Source organism: Oncorhynchus kisutch, linkage group LG23, assembly GCF_002021735.2.
Source record: "Oncorhynchus kisutch isolate 150728-3 linkage group LG23, Okis_V2, whole genome shotgun sequence".
NCBI classification, from domain to species: domain Eukaryota; kingdom Metazoa; phylum Chordata; class Actinopteri; order Salmoniformes; family Salmonidae; genus Oncorhynchus; species Oncorhynchus kisutch.
The window spans coordinates 7,117,500-7,129,891 of NC_034196.2; the positions used below are offsets into that span (position 1 = coordinate 7,117,500).

The 12,392-nt window shown below is 41.7% G+C and overlaps 1 protein-coding gene across 1 annotated transcript in view; it reads left to right on the forward strand.

Annotated features, from left to right (window-relative positions):
* LOC109877943 (lysosome membrane protein 2) overlaps positions 1 to 8,824 on the forward strand; it is a 54,884-nt gene extending 46,060 nt beyond the window's left edge. Inside the window, exons 8-12 of the mRNA XM_020470184.2 lie at positions 647 to 765; positions 1,083 to 1,156; positions 1,338 to 1,389; positions 3,832 to 3,984; positions 8,363 to 8,824. Coding sequence (XP_020325773.2) covers positions 647 to 765; positions 1,083 to 1,156; positions 1,338 to 1,389; positions 3,832 to 3,984; positions 8,363 to 8,470 — 506 coding nt within the window. The 3' untranslated portion in view covers positions 8,471 to 8,824. The remainder of the gene's footprint in view (positions 1 to 646; positions 766 to 1,082; positions 1,157 to 1,337; positions 1,390 to 3,831; positions 3,985 to 8,362) is intronic.
* The last annotated feature ends 3,568 nt before the right edge of the window (positions 8,825 to 12,392 follow it).

The following is a 12,392-nucleotide window of genomic DNA, read 5'->3' on the forward strand; positions in this document are numbered from 1 at the left end:
GTATTGCCACTGGAGCACGCCGGTGTAACTGCTTACTGACTGTACACTGTAATGTTACTGCATGATTGTAGCAGGTTTACTAACACGTTAGTTCTATTAGCTATGTCATTACTTTAGCTAATATGTTGACAACGATGTAGGCTGTGTGTTGCGGTTTGGCTTGGAAAGGTTTATTCGCCTGTTCACATATGTATTCATTCTGCCGATTCTGTTAAATGTTTCTTAAACAGAAGCAAACTGAACAAAACGGGGATAAACGTACCTGAATTTGTCAAATAGAATCTATTGTTTGCAACTGTTGGACTAATGATTACACCCAATACCAGCTAGATACAGGCAATAGTGTGTAAGACGGTATTGATTGTCAGTGTCTGTCCATGTGTCACTGTCTGACAACCAACAAATTTGTCTCTTGACCTGTGTGCACCTACTTGTAAACTTTCATTCATATCATGAGGTTGCTACAACCTAGCCTGAGTATAGGGAAAATTTGAGTATCATGTAGAAGCCTAAACCTATCACTATTTCTTTTAACTGGATGAATGGAATATGAGTGACAGTCATCCAATATGCTGTAATAGAAATAAGGTGATGATCATGAAAAAAAATTGGCACTGAAACTGCACTGACCACCATTGCTTTCCAGGTGCTCCAGTGGTTGTGTCTTTCCCACATTTCTACCTGGGCGAAGAAAAGTACACTAACGCCATTGAAGGACTGAGTCCTGTGAGAGAGCACCACCAGACCTACCTGGACCTGAACCCGGTACACTACCCTCTAGTGTTCACTTCTCTGGGGGTCTGCCCTAGAGTAGAATAGATAATCGACTTTAAAATGCATTGTTGCACCACCTAGTGTTACAATTGTGGAATAGAGAATTGCACCAACTGTAAAACATTAAATAGTGTTCCCAACCTACCAGCCTATATTTATTCATGTTTAACCTAGACCTAGACTTTACAGAGGGTATTTTAGGTCCATCCTCCTTCAGTACATGATTTATCATGTATCTAGTACATTGAGCATAACACCTGCAGTTCACATGGCTCATCAAAAGTGTGTGTGTTTTTCTACACTTCCAGACCACTGGTGTTCCTATCCGTGCCAGTAAGAAGGCTCAGATCAATATCCTCATCAACAGAATCTCTGGCTTCCCGTGAGATATCACAAATCCGCAATCACAACCCAAGTTCAAATAGCTAAAGGCTTTTATAATCTTTGTTTCTATATGATTTCCTTCCATTGTTTAATGATTTACATCTCACAACCACCAATTATTTCTATATTATTTCCTTTCTTTGTTGAATGATTTTCTTACAATCTCTTCTCCTTCACAGGAAAACTAAATCCCTGAATGAGACTATCTTCCCTGTCATGTTTATCAATGAGGTAAGATCACATCGACTACACAAAAAAATACAACTTTGGGAGAATATAACATTTAAATAAAAAAAATAATGTTTTATCTGAGCACTGAACGCAAATTTGCAATGACAACTGTCCTTTTTGATTGTACTGTATCCCTTTACAGGGTGCTGTGCTGTAAGTGACACCCCCAGATGTTTTGAGAATGACACAAATATTAATTTTCACAAAGTCGGCTGCATTTAGATTTAGTCTTTAGATATTTTTGTCAGATGTTACTATGGAACACTGAAGTATAATTTACAAGCATTTCATAAGTGTTATTCTGCCCTTGAGTTGCGTTCCCATGCAAAACTAGACAGATAGCTAACAACTGAGTCTTCAATAAAACTCCCAAGGCGTGACTTTTCTTGAATGCATATATTGAAAACGTTTATGTTGTGAAACTGCAAAATACAGAAAATAATATACTTTAGTATTCAATTCACACCGACATACTGTAGCTGTACATTAAACATTTGAAGTTGCATAAATACAAAGCACGCGCTAAGGTACCATGCATCTGGCATGATGCCAAACCATATAGCTAATTGTTAACCATATGGTAATTGGCTCCTTTCATTACTCTAATAATGTATAACCATCTATGTAGAATAACAAAGCATATTACACTAGAAACAGTAACAAAACAGTATTGTATATTTTACAATTCGTTTGCATGACGCATGAGCAAAGTAATACAGCTAACGACATACATTAAAGGCATTGCAATTTGTGAGTAAATGCAACCAACATTGATATGTAAGCAACTCTATCAATAACAAGATTATCATCATTAGCTAAATGCTTGAATCGAACTTACAAACAAATATGTTTCCAAGGCTGAAGCGTGACAAGAAATAACTACATTGAAAGACCTGCACCGTAGCGTTGTTTGTAGCTGCTTCTATGCGTGTAAAACAAATTCCACACTTCCTGTTTGCGTCGTCTTTCTAAGTACCAGAAAGCGCCACTAGGGGGCAAATAACACCATTGAACACAATGAAAATCCAATTTAACCATTGTAATAAAATAATCTGTTACCTTCTAACAGGATGGCAGCACAAGTGTCAAAGGCTTTTATTGACAATTACATGAAGTTGATGCAAAGAGTCAATATTTGCAGCGTTGACCCTTCTTTTTCAAGACTTCTGCAATCCGCCCTGGCATGCTATCAATTAACTTCTGGGCCACATCCTGACTGATGGCAGCCCATTCTTGCATAATCATTGCTTGGAGTTTGTCAGAATTTGTGGGTTTTTGTTTGTCCACGTGCCTCTTGAGGCTGGACCACAAGTTCTCAATGGGATTAAGGTCTGGGGAGTTTCCTGAGTTTCCTGACCATGGACCATGTTTTGTTCCCCGAAGCACTTAGTTATCACTTTTGCCTTATGGCAAGGTGCTCCATCATGCTGGAAAAGGCATTGTTTGTCACCAAATTGTTCCTGGATGTTTGGGAGAAGTTGCTCTCAGAGGATGTGTTGGTACCATTCTTTATTCATGGCTGTGTTCTTAGGCAAAATTGTGAGTGAGCCCACTCCCTTGGCTGAGAAATAACCCCACACATGAATGGTCTCAGGATGCTTTACTATTGGCATGACACAGGACTGATGGTAGCGCTCACCTTGTCTTCTCCGGGCAAGCTTTTTTCCAGATGCCTCAAACAATCCGAAAGGGAATTCATCAGAGAAAATGACTTTACCTCAGTCCTCAGCAGTCCAATCCCTGTACCTTTTGCAGAATATCAGTCGGTCCCTGATGTTTTTCCTGGAGAGAAGTGGCCTCTTTTGCTGCCCTTCTTGACACCAGGCCATCCTCCAAAAGTCATTGTCTCACTTTGCGTGCAGATGAACTCACACCTGCTTGCTGCCATTCCTGAGCAAGCTCTGTACTGATGGTGCCCCGATCCCACAGCTGAATCAACTTTAGGAGACGGTCCTGGTGCTTTCTGGACTTTCTTGGGTGCCCTGAAGCCTTCTTCACAACAATTGAACCGCTCTCCTTGAAGTTCTTGATGATCCGATAAATGGTTGATTTAGGTTCAATCTTACTGGCAGCAATATCCTTCCCTGTGAAGCCCTTTTATCGTCAACACTCACACCTGTGTTAACGAGAGAATCACTGACATGATGTCAGCTGGTCCTTTTGTGGCAGGGCTGAAATGCAGTGGAAATATTTGGGGGGGATTCAATTCATTTGTATGGCAAAGAGGAACTTTGCAATTAATTGCAATTCATCTGATCACTCTTCATGACATTCTGGAGTATATGCAAATTGCTATCATACAAACTGAGGCAGCAGACTTTGTGAAAATTAATATTTGTGTCTTTCTCAAAACTTTTGGCCACGACTGTACATTGTCAGTGAGTTTACAGTGTCTACTCTCTGTGCTGATATATTCTGCACCTTCTTTACCCCCTTCTTCAGACGGTGGTGATAGACGACACGTCGGCTGCGAAGCTCCAAAAGCTGTTGCTGATGGTGACGTTGGTGTCCAACTTTCCTCTCATCATTGTTGGTCTGGGGGTCTTGCTGCTGCTGGTGTTCATCTGCCTCATCGTCTGTGAACGCAAACTGAAGGTACCACTGACCTGTGTGTCTGTGGGAGTGTTGAGGGCTTAGCCGAGGGAGATGTGCAGTAAGGTAGAAGCAGAACAACATGTATTTTAATCAATATACTATAGTTAGGGCCCAGAGTTTTTCCTGGTCAAGTCACATGGTCAAGAATAAGTCCTGGGCTCGGTTGGATAAAACATATTAAGTGTTTCCCTTAAGTGATATTTTCCCCTTACTTAAGGGAATTGTTTAAGGGTGTTGCATAGAGCACCTCAATCGGTTTGAACCGTCATCCAACTTGGAATTACAAGTCAGAAACTCTGGCATCTTTCTAAAGCTCTGACATTCTGACCTGAAGGTCACTGAAGTTATGATTTTACCTTTTTGTTTTTACAAGTTTCCAGTTGTCTTAAAACGCCCATTAACAAAATGCTAAATTACTAACATGTTTGTGTAACTAATCATTTTCTTAACTATGATGCCACCATGATTCAGTAAATGTCTTAACCAGTGCATCTTAAACCATTGTAAGAGTACACTGTATGCATGTGCTTCCATTATGTTTCTGTTCAGAATAAATGTAAACATATTGTTTTTGGCGAAGCTCTCTATTCAGCTCCTGTAAATCCTAATAATCCTACGTAATTCTTCCCTTTATCATTAAGATATATGGGTTATTCTTGATTCTTTATGTCATTGCCTTCCTACATGTATAATTAGCATGATAGTTTTCTCATAATCCTCTCTTATGTTTGAGCTAGTGAACAGTATTTACTGTACATTGTCATTGATAAAAATTATACACTATTTTGAATAACATACAGTGGGGCAAAAAGTATTTAGTCAGCCACCAATTGTGCAAGTTCTCCCACTTAAAAAGATGAGAGAGGCCTGTAATTTTCATCACGGGTACACTTCAACTATGACAGACAAAATGAGAAAAAAAATCCAGAAAATCACATTGTAGGATTTTTTATGAATTTATTTGCAAATTATGGTGGAAAATAAGTATTTGGTCAATAACAAACGTTTATCTCAATACTTTGTTGTATACCCTATGTTGGCAATGACAGAGGTCAAATGTTTTCTGTAAGTCTTCACAAGGTTTTCACACACTGTTGCTGAGTGTACACTATTCACCTTACAGTGAAATGCTTACTTATAGACTCTAACCAATAGTGCAAAAAAGGTATTAGGTGAACAATAGGTAGGTAAAGAAATAAAACAATACAGGCTATATACAATAGCGAGGCTATAAAAGTAGCGAGGCTACATACAGACACGAGTTGGTCAGGCTGATTTGAGGAAGTATGTACATGTAGATATGGTTAAAGTGACTATGTATATATGATGAACAGAGAGTAGCAGTAGCGTAAAATAGGGGTTGGCGGGTGGTGGGTGGGACACAATGCAGATATCCCGGTTAGCCACTGTGCGGGAGCACTAGTTGGTCGGTCCAATTGAGGTAGTATGTACATGAATGTATAGTTAAAGTAACTATGCATATATGATAAACAGAGAGTAGCAGCAGCGTAAAAAAGAGGGGTTGGGGGGCACACAATGCAAATAGTCCAGGTAGCCATTTGATTACCTGTTCAGGAGTCTTATGGCTTGGGGGTGAAAACTGTTGAGAAGCCTTTTTGTCCTAGACTTGGCACTCCGGTGCCGCTTGCCATGCAGTAGTAGACAGATCAGTCTATGACTGGGGTGGCTGGGGTCTTTGACAATTTTAGGGTCTTCTCTGATACCGCCAGGTGTAGAGGTCCTGGATGGCAGGCAGCTTAGCCACAGTGATGTCAGAGGCCGAGCAGTTGCCGTACCAGGCAGTGATGCAACCAGTCGGGATGCTCTCAATGTTGCAGCTGTAGAACCTTTTGAGGATCTCAGGACCCATGACAAATCTTTTTAGTTTCTTGTAGGGGGAATAGGCTTAGTCGTGCCCTCTTCACGACTGTCTTGGTGTGTTTGGACCATTCTAGTTGGTTGTTGATGTGGACACCAAGGAACTTGAAGCTCTCAACCTGCTCCACTACAGCCTTGTCGATGAGAATGGGGGTGTGCTCAGTGCTCCTTTTCCTGTAGTCCACAATAATCTCCTTAGTCTTGGTTACGTTGAGGGATAGGTTGTTATTCTGGCACCATCCGGCCAGGTCTCTGACTTTTTACCTATAGGCTGTCTCGTCGTTGTTGGTGATCAGGCCTACCACTGTCGGTGAACTTAATGATGGTGTTGGAGTCGTGCCTGGCCATGCAAGGAGTTAAGGAGAGGACTGAGCATGCACCCCTGAACGGCCCCCTTGTTGAGGATCAGCATGGCAGATGTATTGTTACTTACCCTTACCAAATGAGAGCAGCCTGTCAGGAAGTCCAGGATCCAGTTGCAGAGGGAGGTGTTTAGTCCCAGGGTCATTAGCTTAGTGATGAGCTTTGAGGGCACTATGATGTTGAATAATGAGCTGTAGTTAATGAATAGCATTCTCACCTAGGTGTTCCTTTTGTCCAAGTGGGAAAGAGCAGTGTGGAGTGCAATAGAGATTGTGGATCTAGGGCGGCAGGCAAATTGGAGTGGGTCTAGGGTTTCTGGGATAATGGTGTTGATGTGAGCTATGACCAGCCTTTCAAAGCACTTCATGGCTGCAGATGTGATTGCTACTAGGCAGGTTACCGTAGTGTTCTTGGGCACAGGGACTATGGTGGTCTGCTTGAAACATGTTGGTATTACAGACTCAGTCAGGGTTGAAAATGTCAGTGAAGACACTTGTCAGTTGGCCAGCGCAAGCTAGGAGTACTCGTCCTGGTAATCCGTCTGGCCTTGTGAATGTTGACCTATTTTCTTAAGTGTTACTTACATCGGCTATGGAGAGTGTGATCACACAGTCGTCCGGAACAGCTGATGCTCTCATGCATGCTTCAGTGTTGCTAGCCTCGAAGCGAGCATTGAAGTAATTTAGCTCATCTGGTAGGCTCGGGTCACAGGGCAGCTCATTGCTCTGCTTACCTTTGTAGTCTGTAATAGTTTGCAAGCCCTGTCACATCTGACGAGCGTCAGAGCCGATGTAGTACGATTCAATCTTAGTCCTGTATTGACACTTTGACTGTTTGATGGTTCGTCGGAGGGCATTGCAGGATTTCTTATAAGTGTTTTCGTTAGAGTCCCGGTCCTTGAAAGCGGCAGCTTTACCCTTTAGCTCAGTGCGGATGTTGCCTGTAATCCATGGCTTCTGGTTTGGGTATGTACGTATGGTCACTGTGGGGACGATGTCATCAATGCGCTTATTGATGAAACCAGAGACTGATGTGGTGTACTCCTCAATGCTATCGGAGGAATCCCGGAACATATTCCAGTCTGTGCTAGTAAAACAGTCCTGTACATTATCATCTGCGTCATCTGACCACTTCTTTATTGACACCCTGTGCTTCATGCTTTAGTTGTTGCTTGTAAGCAGGATTCGCGATAGAATTATGGTCAGATTTGCCAAATGGAGGGTGAGGGAGAGCTTTGTAGGAGTAAAGGTGGTCTAGAGCTTTTTTTCCTCTGGTTGCACATTTAACATGCTGATAGAAATTTGGTAAAATGGATTTAAGTTTCCCTGCTTTAAAGTCCCCGGCCACTAGAAGCGCCGCCTCTGGATGAGTGTTTTCCTGTTTGCTTATCGCCTTATACAGCTCATTGAGTGCGGTCTTAGTGCCAGCATCGGTTTGTGGTGGCAAATAGTGTGGTCTACAGCTTATCATGAGATACTCTACCTCAGGTGAGCAAAAACTCGAGACTTCCATAATTTTGTGCACCAGCTGTTGTTTACAAATATAAACAGACCCCTTGTCTTACCGGAGGCAGCTGTTCAATCTTGCCGATGCAGCGTAAAATCCGCCAGCTGTATCTTACACGCCAGCTGTATCTTACCGTAGTTCATCTATTTTGTTGTCCAATGATTGTACATTGCCTAATAGGACTGATGGTAGAGGCAGATTGCCCACTCGCCGTCGGATCCTTACAAGGCACCTCGACCTAAGTCCCCAATATGTCTGTGTCTTTCTCATGCGAATGACAGGGATTTGGTCCTTGTCGGATGTCTGAAGTAAATCCTTTGCATCTGACTCGTTAAAGAAAAAATATTTGTCCAGTATGAGGAGAGTAATCGCTGTCCTGATATCCAGAACCTATTTTGGGTGACAGAACAGTGACAGAAACATTATGTACAAAAGCTACAAATAACACCATTGGACAACAAATACTGTATCTGAAAGATTATGATCCTGAAAAGCTCTTTTGTCCAATGTCTTGCCACTAATATTGTACTCTGTTCCCTCCCTCCCTCCCTCCCTCCCTCCCTCCCTCCCTCCCTCCCTCCCTCCCTCCCTCTATTCTCTCTCTCCCTCCTTAAACTTTCTCCATCTATAGATGACAACAAAGGAGGACACATCTTATTCTCCTGTGAGCAACAAGGAGGGTGATGAAAAAAATGTCAGCACCTACATTGGCATGACTCCAATTATTGAAAAGTCTTGAGGAGGGAATGGGATGTTTTTGTTGTTGTTGAGATTCACAGATCTACAGTGTAAGAGTTGCTGTTCAGAGTTGAATTGTTGCCTTTCTGTGCCTCAAAGTTATAGTCTTTATCAATGTGACACAAGTTACACTTATTGTGATATCTCCCCATTTGTTTGTTTGTTTGGATCTCGTTTAACCCACAATGGAGGCTATTCTTCCAAGAGTTCCTGTAATATTGGTTGATAATACACGTGACCCTTTGACCTGCTGTTTCAGACATTCTCTAAAAGTTCAACTGTTTGATACCTGTTATTCACTTCTAATCTCATTGTAATATAATGTAAATAAAAATTCAATATCCTGTAACAAAAATATGCATCCTTCCTTCTGCCCCTGTTTGAATGAATGAAAACAGTATGGTGGAGGGCTAAGTAAAGCCATCGCTATATTGCATGATTAGAGATGGCAAGGGAAGGGAACATGTTTTTTGAATCCAGCTGATCACTATGGTCCAGTTTCCCAGACACAGATCAAGCCTAGTCCTTCTCAATGGATAATCTCCATCGAAACAGCTTTTTAGTCCAGGACCTGGCTTAATCTTTGTCTGGGAAACCAGCCCTACTCCATGTGTGTCCTAAAGGTGTATGTATACTCATTTAGGTACTATGCTAGGAACTATGCCCTTGTGCATCATGGGATGGATTCAAATGTAGTATAATTCTCTACCCATGAGTGTCAAAGAAGGTCAAGGAAGTGGTAAAATGCTCTATTGAGCAACGAAGGCTAAACAATTCATGCAATGAGGATGTCCTTTTTATGAATTTGGATTCATATTAACACTGCAGTTTAAATTTAAACATTCTAATTATTACATTTCTACAGCTTGTCACTTTTTTTAATGCACTGATTAAATTGATAGTTGGTTGGTTGAATAAATTGAAATATGTAAGGAACGAAAATGAAGTCTAACTATGTTTATAAAAATATGTTACAGAAAATATCTCTGTCCATACCTAATACATAGGTTACCTTCACTATGAACTTGTAAGTGGTGATATGGTTGCAAGTCAGTGTCACGTTGGTATGAATTAAGCACAAATTACGCCCTGCCGTGTAAAGGCACTGGGACGAAGACCAAACAAACACGTAAAGCAACACCGGGTAGAAACCCAAAACAAAAGAGCGAGGAGTATCTCAAATAACACATGCACACAATGATTAACACACTGGAACGAGACCAGTAATCTTCTGCGCAATCCAGAATGGCACGAAAGCCAAAACACACAGCACAGGTACTCACATGCACCAACGGACATAGTAACAATAATCGACACCACTATGGTGAACAAAGGGCACATACATACAAATACAATCAGTGGGAATAGGGGCCAGGTGTGCGCAATGAAAGTTCCAGAGGGATCCGTGACAGTGAGCATTTTTAAGTGGTATGTATATGACATTTGAAATTTAGGGCCAGGTTTCATTATGGGTGTAATGCTCCGGGTGTCGTGGGTGTGGAGTCAGACGCAGGAGACAGAGAGTGCAAGGCTGTGCTCTTTTAATGCACCAACGCACCACAGGGTGCTCACAATAATAACGGCCGCCAAACACGGGGAATGAGAAAGGTACAACTGAAATTTCACGACCAGGAACAAACACGTTCCTCTACATTAGAGCCGAAGGTTACAATCATTAATCCCGCACAACAACCAGGCAGGCCGGCTGTCTAATAAAGACAAACCAATCATTCACCAACGGGTGCTACCAATAAACATACAAGGAGGGGGAGGAAAGTCAATCAGTGGCAGCTAATAGGCCGGTGACGACGACCGCCGAGCGCCACCCGCTGGGAAGGGAAACCATCCTCGGTCGGACTCGTGACTGGGCCTACTTTTATCACGGTCACTGCGCTCAGACCGAGTGAGCTACGGTCAAGCGGGGCATCTCATTGAACTCGGCACAGCCTAGAGAGTATGGTAATGCCATTGCAGGCTCTGTGTGTCTTTAAGCCCCGCACCGTGTCACTCCATCCTTGCTGTCTGTGTGTGTGTGTGCGTGAGAGTTTTTTCTTTGACATCTGTTGGGAGAAATGACTGATATACAGTTCATGAGGGTTGCCTAATCACACATATGAAGTTTTGGAAAGATCTGACCTTTTTAACCCTTCCAAACAGCCCCTATGACTCCAATTTAAGGCACTTCCGGTTGGCACAGGAAGCTGAAAGTAAACACATATCCTCATTGGGGTAGGCTTTTACAGAATCCTGAGTTTAAAGTCGTTACGCTAAGAATTGATTTTGTACATCAAAACACCTTTAGGGTGATTTTAACCACTTCCGTTTGATCCAGGAAGCTTAGAATCAACACAGGTAGACCTCATAGCGACCTGAGGAATTGTCATCGAAGACACGTTCATAAGGCATTCATAACCCACATAGGCTTCAGGTTGAATTTCAGGGAGCAGGCAATGTATTCCTATGGGGAGAGAAGTCATTGCAAACTGTTTGATGTAAACACCTTCTTTTCACTGTTAAGGGTTAATGCCACACGGTCAAGGTTAGGCTTGCACAGATTGGGAGGACCTCAGGAATGCTCCTGATGGCTTTGTGTTTCTTTAAGCCCCGCACTGTGTCTCTCCATCCTTGCTGTGTGTGTGTGTGTGTGTGTGTGTGAGTTTTTTATTTTCTGTTGGGAGAAATGACTGATTACAGTTCATGAGGGTTGCCTAATCACACATATGAAGTTTTGGAAAGATGTGATCTTTTTAACCCTTCGAAACAGCCCCTACGACCCCAATTTCAGGCACTTCCGGTTGACGCAGGAAACTGAAAGTGAACACATATCCTCCTTGGGGTAGGCTCTTACAGATTTTTGAGTTTTAAGTGTTTTACGTTAAGAACTGACTTAATTACAGAGGGTTGAATGATTGAGTGTTATTTCAAAAAATCACAGAAAATCACAGAAATCACGTAGAGTTCCGATACCCACCATAACGGATTCGGCTGAACATGCCGCAACTGGATCTGTAATTTCTTGGGGAAAAAACACATTTGTACATTGTACGATTTCTCTTACATTATGATAGATAAATGTCTGGTTCTTTTTTTCCTTACACCGTAGGTTCATGTGCTTTGATGTGAAGCGGTCAAATTAGCACTCTGTTTTCATTTTTGACCTTTAATCCCAGAAAAATTGCCTTAATGTTAAGGTTTTTTTTAATCAATAATGACTAATTATGTATACATTTCAATCAGGACTGACTAATCAGAATACGATTATGTTACTGTATAGATGTATGAATTTTCTTTTAATCTTAGTACTGAATATAATGTGTGTAAATATAGTCAAGAATTAGAACAATGAATGTCTGTTCTGTCTGTTCTGAATGGACTTATCGTTAGACTGGCTAGAATGCTTATCTACACAGGAAGACCTTGGCTCCGTCATAAATTATATTAAATTGGTAGGGAGACGATGTGGGAAGGCTTGAGATACTGCCTTTGTACCAGGGTGGGAGAAGAGACGGGACAGTTCGAAATCTAATGACGTCATTTTCAGTTTATAACCTGTGGTAAACTGTATCGTGTTCAGTACTCTCGACAATAAACACTACAGATTGATTTTGGGACTGGTCTCTGTCCATTTTATGCAGATAAGAGTCTTACAAATTCTTAGGAGTGGACAGAGTGTTTAATTTAATTGGGTATTAAAACATATAGGAATTGAATTCCCGTAACACTTAACTCAAAAAGCGTTGAGGCCTCGACGCCATCTTGTTTCAGCCCATTAGTCCAAACCTATGCTCACCAAGTTTAGTCTTCGAAGTATTTTCCTTTTAGGAGAAATGGCCATGTCATGATTGGTGATGTTTTGTACATTTGCAATAAGATTCCATTCGCCATCTGCTGGAATTTACCGGGACAGAAAAACGGAAAAATGA